Raw genomic sequence first — 20,410 nt, forward strand, 5'->3', positions numbered from 1 at the left:
AAGCAGCTTCTTGGTTTGCAAACAAAAGCACAACCCCATCCTTGTCACCGTGCTGGGCTGGCTCTTGCTGCCTCGTGTAATTTACCTTTCAGCCACCCTGCGATCTCCGGTTGCCCTGCCCTGGGCTCCACGCTGTCTGGGAGAAAGGCAGGCTGGCTCCAAGGCCCAGAGGCCAAACATAGTCTGCAGCTCAGACTAAGTTTTTGTGTTAACAAAAAATGTTAACTTAGTTTCTGATGACTGCTGGAGTCTTAGGATAGTAACTAATCCTTCTAGATCGCTATTTTTCATAATAATGTCCTCAGTGGAAGCAGCGCTGATTTATGGTCAGAAAACTTGCCTTTAAATGTCTGCTCCATTGTTTATTAAAACCGATAAACTTTGCCTAAATCATTCCTCCTCACTGAACCACAATCAGTTTTAATAGCTCTAAAATTAAGATAGTAAACAATATCTATCATTTATTGGGTGCTTACTATATGCCAGGCTCTGCTTTTAGCACTTTACATACATTAACTCACTTAAATGTCGTCATAGTGCTATGAGATTATTGTGACCCCATTCTCACCCCGTTTTACCAACGTGGAGACTAAGGCGCTGAATTCAAATAACTGTCCCAAGATCTCATGCCTAGGGAGTGAAAGGAATGAAAGCAAGAGCTGTAATACTTGAAGAAGGTTAAAGAAGTTTGGAAGGTTTTGGCACCACTTTGGCCACCGGGGCAAAGAGTTGCTGATTTTTTTTTTCCTTCAACTGTTGCCTCCAAATCAGAGAATCATAAACTAAGTGGAATCTCAGAGATTGTCAAGGGCAAACCTTTTGTTTTAAGAAAGGAAGACGGCTCTGGCTGGTATGGCTCAGTGGACTGACTGCTGGACTGGGAATCAAAAGGTTGCAGGTTCAATTTGGGGTCAGGGCACATGCCTGGGTTGTGGGGGGCCAGGACAGCAGCTGGGGACACACTAGAGGCAACCAACTGACACACATTGAAGTTTCTCTCCCTCTATCCCTTCCTTTCCCTCGCTGTAAAAACAGATACATAAAACTTAAAAAAAAAAGGAAGACACTGGGCCCAGAGCCTTTAAGGGACCTGGGCAAGGTTCAAGCTTGCTGATGAGTGTACAGGGGTGTAGGTTATGCTATCCATTGCCCTCAGGTATTCCCATCATTTTTCCCATTTGGTTAAATTCTGTAAACAATTTTTAAAAACTGTTTATTGTGGAGATAGTTAAACTTCTACAATAATATAATGGAACCCCCTGTCTCACCATCACCCGGCTTTAACAATCACCAACCGCTTGGCCAACCTGGCTTCATCGATATTCCCACCCATTCCCCACTCCCCAACCCCCACTGGAAAATTGGGAAGGGACTCTCAGGCACCATACATTTCATCATTAACACTGTATATATCTCTGACTTATAAGAACTCTATTTTTAACATTTGCAAAACACTGTTACCACACCTTACAATAATTGTGTTGCTTAATGGCCAGTCAGGGTTCAAATTGCTCCATTTCCCACACATTTCTTTTTTTTTAAATAGTTGGTTTGCAGCAAGTAAGTTTTGAACTTTTAACAAGTGTAAGACACTGTGGAGGACACAGGGATGGTGAAAAAACAATCCTTACCCTCTGGTTCTGAACAGTCAGGTATAAAGTTGAAAACCTACTATTAAAGTGGAAAAAACATGCATGATGGAGCAGAAGGAATCAGCACTATGTGGATCTTCACTCCCTGGATGCCTGGGTTCTATGCCTAATGCCACCACTAACTACCCAGTAACATTAAATAAGTCACTTGACCTATCAGTGCCTTCTACTGCTTACCTGTCAATGGGGCTGGTGAAAGACTAACATCAAAGCATTGTCTGGAGAAGAAATGGGATAATATAGGCAAACACTTAGATCAGCACATGAAACAACATACTTACTCGATAAACATTAGCTATTATTATGATATCCCAATACGGTTATGGTCCCTTAGTAAGTCTTAAAGGCACTTCATAGTAGAAAATTGGGTAGTTCTGGTTATTCTGCCACTAATAATAACAATATGTAATAATAATTATTATGGATGATGATGATGATGATTTGGCCAGGACTTATTATTTTTTTTGCTGTACAAGGCATTTAAAATTAATTAGCTTTAATTGTCAATATGCAAGTGTTTATGCACTCATATTCTCTCTCCCCCCCCCCCCTTTGCTTACACCCTCTGCTAAACTGAGGTCAGCAGGACTCAATCCCAGAGCCACACATTCAAGGTACTCCTGTCCTGAAGGGCCAAAGGTATACAAGAGATCTAATTCCTAAGTGATCTGGTGTAGCAGCAGAGAGGTTGCTATCATATCTACGCTCAAGATAATCATCCATCCTGGATTAATTGGTTTATGCCTATTGTCCCCTTTCACTCCCCAAAGTGTCCCAGTTTCATGATAAATTACATGATCAGCTTAACCACTGGAGGCCTGTGGAGCAGCTGTGACTGGAGCTACTTCTGTCGATGGGGACGGTTTATGCTGCAGCGCTGGGATAGCAAGGGCCATGCTCACAGTGCTGTCCTTTGCACTGTGGACATAGTTTCTGTTGGTCAGGAATTAGGCGCAGGTCCCTGATATGAGCCCATTTAGTTGCAAATTTTAAGACAAACAATTCTATTGCCTTCCTCCACCTATCAGGAGACCCGATTTATTTGTATTCTTTTTGTGTCAAATACATTTTACGCCTTGTCTTTACACACCTGTTTAATACTTTAAACCTTAAAGTAAGTTTTTTTACTCCCACATGTGACTTCTTTATCGGATTCTAAGGAAAACGTACCAAAGTGAAAAGGTCATGGCACTCAGTACGAGATTAAGACGGACTGGATTATACAAATTTATGACAACAATAATAATTTGTTTTTTTAAAAAAGCTGTACTTCTCAGAACCAAAACAAATCCTGATAAAACAAAAATCATAGGAAAAAGAATCCAGATGCACAATTTGTCGGTAATTCCATTTTGCAGACATGCAGTACCTACTATGTGCATGGCTTTGTTTGGGCAAGCCCTTTAAAGAAAGGAATATTTAGTGGAGAGGCTGTGACAGGGTTACAAGTAGTTCTATTAATAATGTAAGGAAATGAAACATATATTACTTAAGAGATGTCAACCCTGTGCTGTGGGGATTTATGGAATACCTATGTGACACTAAAGTTTAGAAATACTCCTAATTCTGGGAAGTACCATAAAATTAGATAAGTACTCTATCAAGTTAGTATTTATTTATTTACAGTGCCCCAGCATGGGACCCAGCAATGGCTGTTGATAATTATGAAAAGTAATCTTTAGTGTCATATTTAGAAATATACACACACATATGTGTGTGTGTGTATGTGTGTGTGTGTATGACTCTAGGGTTTTTAAATAAACCCCACGCATTTCCTACATTTCTCACTGGGTTGTCCTTGCTGTTTTCTGCTGTCTGTTCCTCTAACTTGGCTTTGGATTGTGATTCCATCTCCCCTTTTCAACCATCCTCCGCCACCAGCTGGATCTTCCAAATCTCCATCATCTGGTGCTTCCACTTCAGCCTACGAACTACTCAAGGCTTCCCAGCCTTCCCTAACCCTCTTGCCCCATCTCCTCTTTTTGTATTCCATTAGATTTCTTAAAAACTTATCAAGCATTAAGTTCTTGGATTCACTTCTTCAATTCTAAGGCTTTGCTCAACCCACGACAGCCCTAATACTGGGCGCACAAAGTGTGTGCGTGTTTGCGTGTGTGTGTGCGCCTGGGTGTGAGAGTATGTGTTTAGTCACCAAAGATCTCCAGGTTAACTAGGAAGTGAGTTTTTACAGTCATTAAGCACAGGGACTATGCAGTCAGCCTGCCAAGGGTTTGAATACTGATGCAAACTTTTTCAAGTTATCTGACTTCCTCATGCCTCAGTTTCCTCAGCTGTAAAATTGGGAGACTAGGAATACCTACTAGGTGGAGTTATAGTGTGTTAAATGAATTCATGTATATAAGGAATTTAGAACTGGCTAGGTGGTTGTGAATTCTTATTATGATTACAAACTCCAATCAATGCGTTTCTGTTCTTATTGGACCTCCTAAGAGATAGGGCACAAGGGAAGACTCCTACTTTCTAGAAAATCTCCTTTTGCCATAGCCCTCTTGGGTTTCACCTTTCTGACCCTGACTTACCAGGATCCTTTGTGAGACCTTTTTTCTCCCCTGTTTGTCCTTTAAATCAGCCCTCTGCTTTCTTCATGGTGTACTCTCTCTGGGGTGACCTCATCCAAATCCTTGGCTACAGCCACTTCCTTATGCCTGGCTCTCTATTGAGCTCCAGGTCTGCACGTCTAGCTTCGGAGGAGTCCCTAAGTACCTCAAAACCCGTAGGCTCAATTCCAATCTTTCACCTTCCACTACAAATCTAGTTGCAGGTCTTGCTGAAGGGACACGCGTTGTCACAGAAATCGGAGCACCATCTTAGTCTCTTCCCACTCACCTTCCCCAAAGCGGTGAGAGAGCAAGGCCTCCTGAACATCTCTCTTATTCACTCCCTCACCATTCTCACCATTCCAGCCTCCACAGGCTTAATTCCATTCACATTCTCCCTGGGGATCACTATATTAGGCTTATTATTTTCTTCCTGCCTCAAGTTTTGACTGCTTTTACCTCCTTCTTCACTGGGCTTCCCCACTACCATTCCAAATTGTGGATCTTATCATATCGCGCCCCAGCACCAAGTCCCCTAGTGACTCCTCATAGCTCAGGAGATGAAGTTCAAGTTTCTTGGCCTGCATGTCCTTATTTATCTCTGTAGTCTCAACTCTCTCCATCCCTTACAGGCTCTGTTTCCCTAACTGTGTCACGTAGCTTTGGTTCTTCCTATGGCTCAGACTTTTCTTGCCTCTCATCCTTTGCATGTATGCTCCCTACACTTGAACATTCTCCCCTCTGCTTTGCCTCCCTTTTCTCTTGATCCTCAGAATCTAATTACCACCTCTTTGGGGAGCCTCATGAATTCTCTGCACAACGAGTTAGGTGCTCCTCTGTGTTCAAACATTGCCCTGTATATAGAGTTCCCTCAGAGTATGTATAACAATGTAATAATCTTTTACCCCCTAGTGTGTCTCTTTTTCTCTGCAAATCCCAGGAGGCCAGCATCTGCATTTTGTCTAACTTTGCTTTTCCTGCATGTATTCTAGCACATCTGGCATATAGATGTTCAATAAATACTGAGTGAAAGCTTCAACTAAGAGCATATACAATCGTCTTTCAACCTCACAAACTGTGAAGTGGTTATCATTAATATAGAGTCTATTCACTTCTCCCACTTTATGGACAAAACACTTTAAAATGGTTACTGGAAAAACAGGACTATTAAGTAGAAAACTTGAAAAGGATTGTACTGTTGGTGTAGTAATTTCACCTCTAGGAATCTATCCTAAATAAATAATCAGAGGCAGGAATAGGTTATTCACCAAGATGTTCATCACCACGAAATTTATGTAGAAACAAAACTGGAAAAAAATAGAGAAATGATTAAACATCCAGAATTATGGTACATATAACTGGACATTATAGTGCTGTTTATATGTTAAGTTTCCAAAGAATTTTTAATGGTTTGGGACAATGCTTATGTTATTTAAATGAAAAAGCTGGAGAGAAAACTAGCAAATATTATAGAACCTTATATAAAGAAAAAAACTCCTTAGAATAAGCAAGAAAAAAGATTTGAAATAAACACAAAAATGAATTCTTCACTAATTATATAGAGCAATTTTGTTTTGTTTCATTCTTTATCATTTTTGTTATTTCCTAAATTTTCTACAATAAGCATCTTTACTCTTACAATCAGAAATATAAAATATCCTCAAGTTGAAGATTCAGGCTCTGTGAGACTATAGCGAACATCTTTTTTTCTATTTGTGCAGCATCATTCTTCCTTCTGGTGAGAGTACCTCGGTTTTGGGGGGCACAACCCTCCCCATTAAGAATGGCTTCATGATATGGATGAGGCAGACCCCAATTCCGGCTCCAGGAATGGGTATGTGACCCAGACTTGGCCAATCATCATATTCCATCTGGCTTCAGTAACTGGTTCCAGATGGGCATGTGACCTAAGCCAAATCAGTATTTTTATAGATGTTCACAAGGGCAGAAAAGCTTTGCTTACATTGGTATTAATGAGCTGTAAACCTAGAGCTTTCTGAGTGTACACAGTATAGAGAAGCAATAAAGGAAAGCAGAGAGATGGAGGAAAACGCATATGTGGACAGCCCCCCCCCCCCCCTTGAAGTCCTGATGACTTTGAGTTCTTGAATCTAGGAAAGTCTGGAACACTATCATCCCTGGACTTGCCAGCTTCAAGAGCCAATACATTTTAGGTTTCTTGTTTGCTTGCTTACTTATGTCAGTTTGAGCTGGGTTTCTACAAGTTGCAATCAAGAATTAATACAGTTACGAAAATAAAAATATCTATGATATAATTCATGAAATGATCCAGGGCTATCACAAAACAGAATACAGAGCTGGTCCCACACACCATACCTGAGATATAAAACATTTCCATCATTGTAAATGTTTCTGTGGGACATGATCTAAAATATTTCATTCTTTTAGCAGTTCACTCATAGTCCCTTCCAGTTGCCTCCTTTTAGTACATAGCTGACAGGGAACAGGGAGTATTATTAAAAATAGCTAATAACCCTAAAGGCAGAGGGACTGAAGGCTCTCTGCTGTGCCCAGCATTAAACTTTTATGGATCTGAGGAGATTTGCGGTATCTTAAGAAAGAGGTTGAAGTGAGGGTGCACTTAGGTATTTAGAGTGGCATTTTCTAATCAGTACACAAGGATTTTAACAGTCTACCCACCAATATGGACAACTTGGGGTGTACTGTCTGCACCTGAACCCTGTTAGTAGATACTATAGTTTCTTATTTGGGTATCTGTTTTTTCCCCCACAGACTGCAAATCCCTCTAGGCAGGGACTTTGTCTTACGATTTTTTTTGTAGGTCTTGTGCCTACCTAGGTGCTCAATAGATGTTTGTTGAATGGTGAATATGAAAGACAGTCCAGCATTGTATGATATAATTCCCTATGCTGGTATTTTTTGCTGATAGTTTCCTGTCTGGAATTGAATTGCAGAATAGTCTCTTTTTATCCACTCTGCTGAAGACTTGTTATCCTCTCCAATATCAGTTGATTGAAGAAGAAAATTGTAAATTTTATCTCTCAGGCCGATTGTTGATATTTTAACTTGTGATTTTTTTCTCACTACAAAATGGGTTTTAGAAATAAATCAAGGTCCCAGAAACTTATGATTGCTTTGAGTGGTAGCTTTTACCTCTGTCATCCTAAGAAAGAGATATGGTCCAATGGCTCAGAACACAAACAGAGAGCTTTGAATTTCAGTTCTCCCACAGCTGTATGACTTAGACCATTTGCTAGGACATTGGGGTGCAGGTTCCCACACTTGACTGTAAAGATTGTGGGAGGGCCCAGTGCCTAGTGCCTCCTGTTCACAGTAAACACTTAAATGCTTATTGAATGAATAAACAAATTTAAAGAGAAGCAAGCATATGTGTTGATTGAGTAGTGATAATTTTTAAGCGATTAGCTTTAAAAATCATTTTTCTTAAACCAACTTAGGTCCCATCAACATCGAACAGGAGAGCTTTCAATGTTAAATAAAGTGGGATTGGTTCGTTATACATTCTGGATGCTACTTTAGGCAAGTGTCTAAGTGTATCTAAGTTATTCTATTGCTTGTTCAGATGGCACTTCCCATTTATCTTCCACTCTAAGCTCTCTGGAGGGGTACTTTACTTGTTCATTAGAATGCATCAGGGAAGCTTATTCTACCTGGAGTCAGTCTTAAAAATGACTGGGTCTCCCCTCTATTAGCTGCGTGATCTTGAGCCACTTTTGGAACTAAAATAGTAAGCATATCTGCTCTACTTCGCAAAGCTGTTACAGTATTATGAGCAAGAAATAATATTCAGCGTAAGAAGGAACTATAAAACCCTATAGAGATACTATTGTCCTTGGGTGAAACACTTTCTAGCCAGTGGAACCTGGCTTAAGAGAATCATTTCACTATTACTTTGCTCATGGTACAGGCTAGGGCAGCTAAGAGAAGGCCTGGGATCCCCACCCCTGTTAACTGTCCTCTAATAGAGAGGCAGAGAAACCATACGGGGAAGGGGAAGAGGAGGAGAGAGGGAGAGAGAGAAAAGGCGTCCAGAGGGCTTAGTACAATGACTTTGGTTCAAATGGATTTAAAAATTCAGGCTTCCAGAGGAAACTTCACAAGGCACCGGGCACTACAAAGCCCCACTCCAACATAGTCTCAGCAGGAGCTCGTTGAGCGGAGGCCACTCAGATCGATAGAAACCAACTGTGCTCCTACAGGTTAAAAAGCAGGTGTAGAAACTGAGCAGAAAGAATTACCTACGCTCCGGCTCAGCCTTTTACCGCGGTGGCAGGTGTCACTCCCCTTCGACTAACAGGAATGGAGAAGAATGTCGGGGCCCAATTCCTACTTCCCACCCCCATCCCGTCTCCGCACCACCTCCACTACCAGCAGCATACGACCTCCTCCCTCGGGAGCGTGCTCGAGAGCCAGGCGGCTGACCTTTATTGTCTAGGGAGCACCTGCCAGGTGGCGGGCCCGTGTCCTAATGTGAGAGCGGAGCCCAGCTGCACAAAGCCAGCGGGCAGCACCACCCTCGTCGGGGAACCGCCTCTGGCGACCCGACCTCATCACAGGGGAGGAGAGGTGGAGAGAAGGCGCTCCGGGGTCGGGAGCGGGCGGCTAAATGCCGGCGAGCCCTCCTCCCCCGCCGCGGGCTCAGCCCCCCGGGATTAAACAGGTCGAAGGGGCAGGGGCCAGCAGCGGCCGAGAGGTAGTGAGATCCAGGAGGGAGGGAGGCAAGGAGGAAGGACAGGCTAGGAGGGGCGACGAGAAGGGGCGTGGCCGGCGCTGGGAGGAGGGCGCTGGGAGGAGGGGCTGCTCCTCTGCGCTCGCGGCTCTGGGGGCTCGGCTTTGCCGCGCTTGGTGCACTTGAGCGAGAGCTGGAACGTGGAACGGAGCTGTGATCCCAGCGCTGCCATCGCAATGAGAGGCGCTCGTGGCGCCTGGGATTTTCTCTGCGTCCTGCTCCTCCTGTTCGGCCTCCAGACAGGTGGGAGAGCGAGCTGGGCTGCAGGGTCGCGCCCCCTGCCGCTGCCTGTGCCCCCCGAGGGTTCCAGCTGCTTCGGTGTATCGGGAAAGGCGGCTGCCGGTCCCCAGTGCCCCTGCATTTCAGCATCCGGAGAGATTAGAGGCGTTCCTGGAACTCTCCTGCGCCCATCCTCGCTCACCTGCGCGAGGAGCCCCCAGCCACTGGTGGTGGGGCAGTTAAACTGGGGTCTCCCGGGAATGAGGGCAGCGAGGGGGCTTAGGCGTGAGCCAGATGCAGGCTGAACGTGCGGGCTGCGTGCTAGTTTGGGTTTGCTTTTGTGCATAGGGTGCACGGGGCCAGAGGCAGGCGGATCGGGGACTCGCACCCCGCGCGTTCTCTCTCCTCCATGGGAGGCGCAGCCGCTGCTTCCTTTTGTTAAAAGTTGCGCTTCTGTGACCAGCGCACGCAAGGACCAGCCGGCAGGTTCTCAGCCGCACTGAGGGCAAAGTTAGAGAGCTTTGAAAAAAAATTGGCTATGCGGTTGCTGCTTTCCAACCACGGGCGCTCTTCCTGCCCCAGAGCTAGGGATAGACCCGCTGTCGTCTCTGCTCGCGGCATCTCCCGGGCCTCCAGGTTCTGCTTTTGCACGAGGAGCGCACGGCGTGCGGCGCTGGGACCGGACTTGGAGGTGGCGGCCACCGGGACAACTTGGGCAGGGCGTGTGGAAAGCAGCCGCTAGGTTGCAGACTTTCTGCTTTTGGAAATCCCATGCCAGAGGCTCGCCCCTTTCTGCTGCGGTGCCGTTTCTTTCCTGCCACGCTCCTCGGAGCGGCTGGGGGCTGCGTTGGCTGCCTGCTCTCAGGGGAGGTAGGAACAGTGCGCTGGGACACTGAGGTGCCAGAACCTGGCTGCCTCCCGCGCCCAGCCAGAGTGCCCGGCCAGGCTAGTAGGGGGCTCCGCAAGCCCCTGGAATCGGCGTCTATGATCTGTAATCGTAGGTCCATTTTGCAACAACCCCTCCCACGTGATATCTATACTTAAAGGCTGCCCGAGGTGGGGGGATGGGGGTGGGAGAGGGACTGGAACTTTCTACAAATCTTACTTGGATCTTAAAGCTGTTATTAAAATCCAGTTATATCTGCGCGGGAACTTGGGTGTTGAGGTGGAAGAGGAGGATCTGCAGGCTCCTGTAAGCCCCTAGGCAGATTCCTGCTCCTTAGTCCCTTTTTTTTCCGGGGTGGGTGGCTGTCGCTGATGCATGAGCCGATACATGCCACTTGGCCAACCCCCCGAAACCCTGCTCTCAGGGTTTTTTGGGGTTTTTTTGTTTGTGTTTTTTTTTTTTTTTTTTTTGTAATAAAACCTTTGAAGCTACTTTGATGACGTAAGGATAGAAAGTGAGTCTGAACTGGAATTCAGGGGCTCCACAGGAAGCATCGCTGTGAACTGTAGTGGGACTCCGTAGACGTCTGCTCAGTTTTCCTATAAAGTCTCAAGATGCAGCCTCCCGCTTCCCGGTCTTGCAAGGCATTGTGAGGTCTTTCCTGTCGGGGGAGGAGAGGCCTTGCATCTGGACCCTTGTGAGGTAGGAGGGATCCTGAGTGAGTGCTCAGATTCCGTGACGGATTTGACTGCCTAAGCCTCAAATGACACACGTTTGGTCCTTGCATCTTTGTCTCTTGGCACTTTAAATTTCAGTTACAATATGTGAAAATTATGCCCCGGTAGGGCTCTAGAAAGGCAAACCTCACAGAATAGCTCCCTTTTAAAAAATTAAATGAATTTATTGCTTCCTTCTTCCTCATAATTAGCCTGCTCCATCTGATAGATTTTGGCAGAGGGAATTATTCAGGTCTGGCTTGGAGGGGGGCGGTGCCTTATGGTGTGGTGACAAAGCCTTTTGCTGCCCTCTGGTTTTTCTTTTCTCAGCGACTTACTGGCTGTATGCCCTTGGGTAGCTTGTTTAAATTTTGGGGAGCCCAGTTTTCTCAAGAGGACAGGGAGGCATCTACGTCCTGAAGGATCCTTTGGCTCTGAAATTCTCTTCTACCAGTGTTCTGAGTGTAGACTCTGCACCTTTTCTGATCTCTTTTCCTGCTTCCTTGAAATTCCTCTCTGCCTCTCCTGGCCACAGGGACCATTTGGTGGTTCCCTACTAGTATACCCCTGGCTAAAGCAGGGAGATGTCATTTGTGCTGTCCTCTCCTTAATCCACTTATGCTCACCTACAGTTTCACTTTGAGGACTAGGAGATACCAGCTCTGCCAGACCCTTCATCCTCTCCCCGGCCCCTAGTATTTACAACTCTTGCGCCCAGCAGGATGAACCTGCAAGGAGTAGTGAATCATACTGTCCCCTTGTTCCTGCAGGTGTGAGGCTAGAGTCATTCCCCAGCAGCTGTACCCATTCTGCGTGATTATCCTGCTGGAAATAACGTGATGGTCTTATAAAGGAATCCCGCATAAGTCGTTTATCCCCAGTCTGGTCTTTCCCAGTCATCCACACATTTATTCTTATGATTTGATAAACCACGTATGCTTTGCCATTACAGCACGATTTCTATCGCGCCTGAAATTTCACATTACCCGTATTGTCCATGATGTTGCTCTAATTGGAAACTGTGTGCCCAGCCCTGTGCATTGCCTTTATCTGACATTTCTAGTCCTCTCAACAAGCCCAGGAGGCAGTATTGTTACCATCCCTACCATTTACAGCTGGAGGAACTGGCTGTGAGAGTAAGTCAGTTCCCAAAATAGTCAGCAGTGAAGCCTGAGGTTAGTCCCTCAGAAATGAAGATAAGCTGTCGCTAAAATGATGGTGTCAGTTGAGCATTTTTTCCATTCCCCTGACTCCAAAACATAAAAATGGTGTGTTAGCATTATAAACTTGTGGCATGTATGTGAAAGAGAAAACCCTCAGTGATATGTATTACCTATCACTGGGCCATTTACCCTGAATGAGCACCATGAGAGAGAAGGCAGGTTACCACTCACAGCTTTTCTTCTCAAACAAATTCTAGTCAGCAATGTGCCAAGTGTTTTGTGGGCTTCCCTTGGAGCACATTTATGTACAGATGTTGTGGTGATGGTTTTTGCTGCTGTTGTTGACAGTCACTAGAGGTTGCCTGTAGGATTTTGACTCATTTCCTCAAGTCTTCCCCACGCTGATTAAAGAAGGACACAGGGAAATGAGCTGCAGTGTCCCAAGTGGAATCCTTGAACCTGGACTGCAGGGTAGGGATCCCTCAAAGGCGGTGAATTTTCTCCAGAGTGAATTTAGTTTTAACAATCTACAAGCTAGGAAGTGAGAAGTGCTTTATTTTGTTGCATTCTCGTGTAGTAACTTACAAAACTGGATTGAAAGACATTTGAAAGAATCTTAAATATGCAAAATTTCACTTGCAGTTTCTGTAACTTGGATTTTTTTATTTTTTTCCCATGGCTGCAAATCCAGAGCAGGGAGGGACCTACAAGGAAGCTACTACTGGTAAAAGATTGAATATATGGTAAGCCTTTGTTGAAGGCAGAGGAGACTTGTGGGTATGCATGGTTTAGCATCTCTGATGTCTGACATTTTGGACACAAGTTGGCTCATCTTGTGACTTTAGACCCTGAATAAGTAAAGAGAAGTTGCAAGCTGATAGCCCATGGACATGTTTTGTTTGGCTCATGTGATGCTTTTTCAGAAAACATTGAGGCAGTGTTTAAAAACATGGAGAATTTATATCCAGATCTCTTCAAGAGTTGAAAACTGTTCCTTTATATAGGACCTGCCCTCTTCAGCCTGCTCTAGGCAATACCGCTGCTCTCTACTGCCAGCCCTCAGCACTAAGTGATTTAGCCTGGGCCCTGGTAAGCCCAGGTGGTACCACACAGGTAGTAGAAGGAGCACAGGCCTGAGGAGTGAGGCAGCCTTGAATTAGCCTGCTGGCTCAGCAGCTAACAGCTTTGGGGCCTTGGGACAAGTTGCTTAACCTTGCTGAGCTTCCTCACTTTTTCATCCTCATTTTAGTTGTGTGACTTTGGGAAAGTTAACTTTTCTGTGCCAGAAATATGTTGCTACATATAAAGTTTTTAGAATGGTGTTCCCCGGCAGGCTCATAGTACAAGACCTGGCAGTCTCATAGTACAAGCTCAATACATGTCAGCCATAATTATCTGTAAAATAGGAACTATAAGTGTCCCTAAAGTGGGAATAATTCCTACACTAATATGATTTCCCTAAAGATTAGAAAGAGATTCTTGTAAAGACACTGGGCGCAGTGTCTGGGATAGAATAGGCACCTAATACATGAGAAAACTCCACAAGTGTGTAGAATTTGACAGTTTTTCTTTATAATCCTGTACGCAGGTACCAATAAGTACTAACTTGACAGCTTTTAAAATGGCACAAACTCTGAATTTTATATAGCTTTTGACATAGCAGTGGGGGATCACTAGAGTTAGTGACTGAGCAGATCTTGGAGTTGGGGGGAACCAGAAGATTTCTGCATTGAAAACACTTGTACCTGATAATTTTTCCATTCACCTTATACTTTAGACTTCATGTTTACATTTTGGTTATGATACACTTTTGTTAGATCTCTTCCAATATGTGCCTTTCTGACAGCTAGATTTTCGACATTTTTGCAGATTTAGGGGTGTCCAAACTTTTGGCATCTCTGGGCCACATATTTAAATACATCGCGACATGTAATCGTAAAAAAAATCTCATAATGTTTTAAGTAAATTTACAACTTCTCGTTGGGCCACATTCATAGCCCTCCTGGGATGCATGTGGCCCATGGGCCTCAGGTTGGACACCTGTGTAGGGCCTGTGGCATTAGACTTAAAATCTTGGGTTCTGAAATTGGCAACCTGCGTTTTTATCCAGTTCCCCCACTTGCCAAGTGTGTGGTCTGGGTAGGACCCTTCACCTCTCCTCTGGCGTAGGGCTACTGAAAGGAGCTAATGAGTTACGCACATCACATGCTTCGCACAGTGCCCCTCACAGGGAGGGCATGGTACTGCACTATCATGCTAATTTGATGTTCCTCTTTCAGCTTTACCTCTTATTAAAAAAAATGAAAATGGTGTAAAACCAGATTAGCTAGAATTATGTTTTGACATTAAGATGAAGTATGTACATTTAATGTCTAGGTTTTTCTTTTTCTCTCTTTTTTAAGCCGATAGTTATGGTAATGCATACTTTTCTTCCTGGCTTTTAATTTAACTTTATTTAACCTGCTTTCCCTCAGACGGGAGGGATACAGATTACTGGATAAAAGCTTAAGAGGCGAAGGGTCTGTAAATGGCCATTTTCTCAATGTGAGTAAGGAAGTGCAGCTCAGAAGGAACCCTGGTACCTTATAAAGTGGCATCGAAAGCTCCTTGAAATCAGGACCTTTCCCTTGGCTGCCTTCCCTAGGAGCGAGGGACCAAGATGAACTTGCCTGTTGCCCCAGGCCGGACACTCAGTGCTGGTCAGTAAATAGAGGTTTATCATCTCTCCTCTTCTCCAGTCCTTGCACAGCACTTTGAGCACAATAAATGCTCAGGAAACATTTCGGATTCAGTTTAACAAAGGTTTATCAGTCTCTATGATTTGGTTCTTGCAGGGACTATAGGGGCTGGCGAGTCCCTAGGGCTCAGGGAGGGACAGGTAAGAACACAGCCACCTCTTGAAAGTAGAATTGGTGTTTTAAGAAGTGCAAAGTGCTTGGGTAAGATTTCAGAGGAGAGGAGTTTCTGTTTTGGTGGGTGGGTGATAGCAATCAGGGATTAGTAAAAGTGTCCATGTGGGAGACAACATTTGAGATAAATTTCTCCACTTTAAAAGAGAGAGGGTAGAGTGTCTGTTGTCAAGGCTTCAGTTGGAAACAGCTACAGAAACAGGGAGCAAGACATTAAGCTCTTATTTGAGGCTCGTCTAGTCTTCCTGTTGGTGTGATGGCTGGGGGTAGGGAGTTGGAGGGGAAGGGGCTGGAAAGGTAGACTTTTTGATTTAGCCCCAAGGAGCATTTCATGTTTGGTCCAGATTCTGAGAAAAGCTTTGAACTCAAGGCTCGGGTGGAGGGGACTCCGTTGTCGTCCTCTGGGCTTTGCTTACTGGTCCGCAGCTGCTCGCCCGTTCTGTCCCGTTAAGCCCTCTCTGCAACCTGTTCTGGAAACGTGGACATCCCCGTGCTGTAGGCAGCTAAGACTAAGGGAGGCATGAGTGTTTACATTTTAGTAAAATACACATGATAGAAAATCTACTGTCTTGGTTTTTAGGTATACTGTTCAGTGGTGGTAAGTTCATTTACATTGCTGTGCAGCCAATCTCCAGAACCCTTCAGTTTGTAAAACTGAAACTCTGTACCCATTAAACACTAACTCCCTATTCTTCCACTCCCCCAGCCACTGGCAACACATCATTCTACTTTCTGTCTATAAAATCGAGTACTCTAAGGACTTCATATAAGTGGAATTATTTAGTATTTGTCCTTGTGACTGGCTTATTTCACTTGGCACAGCAGTGTGCCACAAGAATTTTTAAAACAAACAATACCTGACTAGTCAAAGGCACTGATGCCTTTTCCCTTAGATTGCCAAATTAAAATAAAAAAAATGACAACCAACACAACAATAGCCATTTGGTGCGAATGAATCAAAATTATACCTATTTTTGTCAGATTGGCAAAAAATATATTTTTTTGGTGTGTCACGGAATTTTAGTAATTAGTTTTATGTGTGCTGTCAGATGAAAAAGGTTGAAAATCACTGACTTAGCATAATGTCCTCAAGGTTCATCATCCATGTTGTAGCATATGTCATTTGTGTATATATGTGTGCATGTATGTATCACATTGTATGCATTCATCCATCAGTAGACACTTGAGTTGCTTCCCTCTTGGCTGTTATGAATAATGATGCTATAAACATGGATGTATAAATACCTAAGGGAGAGTTTCTGAGGCGCCTATTTTAGGACAGTGAATTCCATGGCCGAGAGCGATGTGTTGGTGGGGAGCTGGGCACAGGGATGACCTGATGCTTCAGATGAAGGGGTAAGGGCCTGGATGTTAGGGAGTGTGCTCTGGAAAGAAGGGGCAGCACTTAAGAGATGGGAGAAAGATAAAGTTGCAGACTTAATTCAGCTGGCAAATTTATAGACACCTTGGATGTGTCAGGCACTGAAGAGACTGAGGAGAAGGGGAATGGGAGTTTTTGCGGGTGCCTGTAACTGGGAAAGCTGATGATACTGTGGAATTAATGGAAATAAAGCCAAGAGGAGGATAAGTTTGTTTGGTGGTCATCAGGGAATATGATGTTGTGTTTGCTCATTGATTATTTGCTGGCTACATTTACTTGAAACTCAATTACACACATGGTAGACACACATGAAATGATTTTTAGGGTCAGGTCCACGTAAAAAGCAAAACGAAACCCATAAAGTCATGGAACTTGGCTCTATGACATTATGGTAGGATTTGGGAATTATAAAGAATTGTGTGTTAAAAAATAAAAAACAACTCCCCCGCCCCCCCATGAAGAAAATTGTGTGTTGTTTTGCAGTCATAATATAAAAAGTAAGTTTTCCTGAAAAGTAAATACTTAGTATTAAGCCACTTAAAAAGTATGTTTATTGGTTTCTCAGAGAACAAAATGGACATTGTGATATAGAAGAGGACATAGAGTTAATTAAAGCTTTGGAAAATAGGCCGTTTGAAGGCAACCTAAATTGGATTTATTAAGCCTGGTGAAGATAAGATGAAGGAAGGTTTAGTGAATGACAGTCTTCAAATATTTGTAGTATGTGAGTGAAGAATGGGACAAAATGAGAGTAGTTTAAATTGTCCCAGAAGAAAATTGAGACTTTTTTTTAAGGAAAATTCTTTGATAGGAGCTAGCGGTAGGGTCTTCACTGCAGTATGAGGGAAGTGGAATAATTTTCATTTTCAGGTGGTTAGGTCCTGCCCACCTCAGTTGGATCGACGGCCCTTTAACAGCTTGTCTGCAATCTTTTTAAATAAAATAACTTTCTCTTTTTCTTCGTCACTGCTTTGGCCAGGATAGAGTGTTTCTCATAAACTGCGGACAGACTCTATCTAATATGGTTCACTACTCTCCTCACAATTTTTGACTCTATTGAAAATAGCCAATAAAGAACCCGCAGCCTAAAAAAAGGGGTTATTGATCAGTCAGAGGTGGGGGAGATCTAACCACAGAATGAACAGTGCAGTGTGATAGCTTAAGCTGAGTGTCAAAATAAGAAAAAAAAAGGAAGAAAGAAGTTCGAAGTCTGGAGAAATCCATACTCTATCATAATTATCCCTACCCTAAAACTGTGCTCTATGTCCACCAGACTGACTGATCATTTGAGGCAGAGCCAGCTGTGCTGCGGGGTGGTGGAAAGACCTGTAAGCACCAAGTCCTTTTCCCTTGATTACTCAGGGATGGATTGTTCACTGTGTGGCTTACCCCACCACTCTGACTTCCCTTCCCTCGGGTCCTCTTTGCCTTTGGTCATTTTGTGCTCATGGCTCAGTGGCACATATGAGATCGGCCAGGGGTCCAACAGAGGACGGTGGTAGAAATGAAATGGCAATTCCACAGCTTCTGGTTGTTTAGACCAGTTGGCCTGTCATGTTGAAGTGTATGATGAAGTCTGAGATGTGATCTCTGCCTTTAAAGAGCCTAGGATCTGGGAAGATAAGTGCTGGGGAGATATTTAAGCTTTGTAATGATTGAATAACAGTACTGGTCCAACATTAATGACCATTGGCTTGGAGAAATGGGCATCAGTTTATGAGTTGAATGGCTGATTCAAAGGAAGATCTGGCACCTGAATTGAATGCTGAAGAGTGTCAACAGCACAAGCAAAGGGTTACAGTTAGCCAGAAGACTCCTGGAGAAAGAATCCCTGTGGAGACTAGTGGAAAAGGAGATAGGATAATTTTTAAGGAACTTGCATTTATATTCTTCAGTAATTGCAGTATTTCCTGCAATGTCATATGTGGTAAGGTTTGTGTAAGTGGAATGTGGTTTGATTAGTTGCTTACTCAGAAATTAACAAATGGAAAAGTACGGATCACACCTTTGCATGTTTTACATATATGTACAATTCAGATTCAGAGCAGGTCTGGAGAATATGTACTTAGTGTTGTTTTTAGGTCCAGGGCTAATGACAGCACCCAACCTGCCTACCCCATCACGCCCAGCTGAGATAACAGGTTATAATCAATGATCTTTGACTCTGCTTATTAACAGATTTTAAATATTTAGTTAAATGATAAGCTGGGTATGTAGCAGCCTGCATAAGTTCATTTGCTAAAAAAATAAAAAAATAAAAATAAAGCCAGCAACAAGCAAAACCCTCAAGCCTTGATAAAGGCCTTGTGTGGCTTACGACATCTTGAGATTCTGCCCTGGGCTCCCCAGGTTTGCACCGGAAAGTAATTAATTAGGGGCCTTGGTTACTACTCACTGCTAGAAGGCTGTCAGTGGGAAGCAGAAGTCTATCATTTGAGGTAAGGGTGTGAGTGATGACTTGCCAAGGAAAGCCTTGTTCTTGACCAAGGTGGGAAAATTATAAGGAAAATGAAAAGAGGAGAAACCTTTACTTCTTTCCTTGTATCTTTTAAGTTTTTTAGTGAAGTGAACCATCCAGCTGCATTTGGGTTTACCCCCAGGTGACTCAGGTAATTTCAGAGGGTATTAAAACTTCAAAACAAGCCAGAACTGCCAGTAATTTACTTATAATGACCTCTGTAGACCCCTAAGCAGAGGGATTACTTAGAGGTAGGGCAATAGAGGCATTATCACAAAGAACTTTAAAAATTATTTGGTATCTCTCTATTTTATTTTATTTTATTATTATTTTTTTTAAGAACAAAGAGAAGGGAGGGAGGGAGGCGAGGGAGAGAAAAACATTGATGTGAGAAACGGCAATCCTCGACTGGGGACTGACCCGCAACCTGGGCATGTGCCCTGAGCGGGAATTGAATGGGCACCCTTTTGACTGGTGGGATGACACCCAACCAGCTGAGTCACACTGGTCAGGGCTTGGCATCTCTTTTTACTGGATGTATTTATAGGAAGGGATCTAATGTAGATTTGGCTTCTGTGGAAAACTGGTGATTTTAAAGTTGTGATAGGTAGGTGGTGGCATCACCTATTTGTTATTTGGCTAGTTCATGTTTTTAAGAGAACAAGACAATGTTTTTAAAAAGTTGAGGACTATTCTTCTTGGAAAGACTGGATAGTTTTAAAGTGATGCTACTTTTTTAGTTTGTAAAATGTTTTAAATGTATTCCCATTCTAAGTTTCAGAATGTAGATTTCTTTTTTAATGACCGAAGTTGAATATGTACCTTGGGAAGATTTTCATTTTAAGAAATGCCCCGGTAAACCACACGGTCTGCTCTTCAGGCATTTTGTCATTAAATTAAACCAGAATTCTTAATCCGAAATATGCCCTTAGAATAGCCACTTGAAAACGGTTAATTGGGATGTTTAAGTGTTTTTCTACTTATTTTAGTGTAGTTGGTATATTTACTGCTGGGAAATAGACAAGTTTTTAGCTCAGCCAATATACATGAGTTTTATCGAACCAATCCCTCTTCTCCAGATTTTTAAAATAAACTAGTAGCATATGTAGATGGGTTTCTGCATTTTTCAGTAGATCTGAATGTGTAGCCTAATTTACATTCCAGCATTTTCGAGGGATCTGTTTTAGAACGACTGCTTTCTGAAGCGAGGCTGGCCAAGAGGGAGGGCGCGGAAGAGCCAACATGTGGCCTAACCATCAGGCGAGGCGAGTCCAAGGCAGGGTTCCTAGGCTTCTCTGTCCATGCAAGAGACCTGGAACAGCAGCTCTGGCCATACAAGTGTAGTGCTTGAGATTTACAGCTTCCTGCTGCTCGTCCCTTCTAGTATCTTTTAAACTGACCCACTACCAGGAATTCATAGATGTGTTCACAAGTAATTACTAAAGCATTGAGTGGTACACCAGGCAAAAACCCTTTGTCCTCTTGGGGCTTATGTTTTAGTGAATTCTTTTTCTCATGAGCCCAGGCCCCCAGAGACCACAGAGAGGAAAAAAAAATAGTGTAGGGCCTCATAGAAAGCATCTTAATTTAGTTTTATTTCAGGTCTGTATTGTGGTTAATTGAGGAAGGGAGCAGAGAAAGGCAAGGTTTCTCAGGGTCGGGGGGACTGGATTTAAGATCGGGGAGAAAGGGCCAGAGAAGGCAAACCAGGAAAATGGGGAAAGGCGAGGGATAGG

At 43.6% G+C, this 20,410-nt stretch overlaps 1 protein-coding gene across 3 annotated transcripts in view; it reads left to right on the forward strand.

Annotated features, from left to right (window-relative positions):
- Positions 1 to 9,066: 9,066 nt before the first annotated feature.
- Positions 9,067 to 20,410, forward strand: part of KIT (KIT proto-oncogene, receptor tyrosine kinase) — a 78,343-nt gene continuing 66,999 nt past the window's right edge. For all 3 annotated transcript variants that reach the window (XM_054582191.1, XM_054582192.1, XM_054582193.1), the window contains exon 1: positions 9,067 to 9,185. In XM_054582191.1, the coding sequence (XP_054438166.1) occupies positions 9,119 to 9,185 (67 nt within the window). In that variant the 5' untranslated portion in view covers positions 9,067 to 9,118. The remainder of the gene's footprint in view (positions 9,186 to 20,410) is intronic.

This window comes from Pteronotus mesoamericanus, unplaced genomic scaffold (assembly GCF_021234165.1).
Source record: "Pteronotus mesoamericanus isolate MK-2021 breed Mesoamerican mustached bat unplaced genomic scaffold, CSHL_Meso_final contig_68, whole genome shotgun sequence".
Classification (NCBI taxonomy): domain Eukaryota; kingdom Metazoa; phylum Chordata; class Mammalia; order Chiroptera; family Mormoopidae; genus Pteronotus; species Pteronotus mesoamericanus.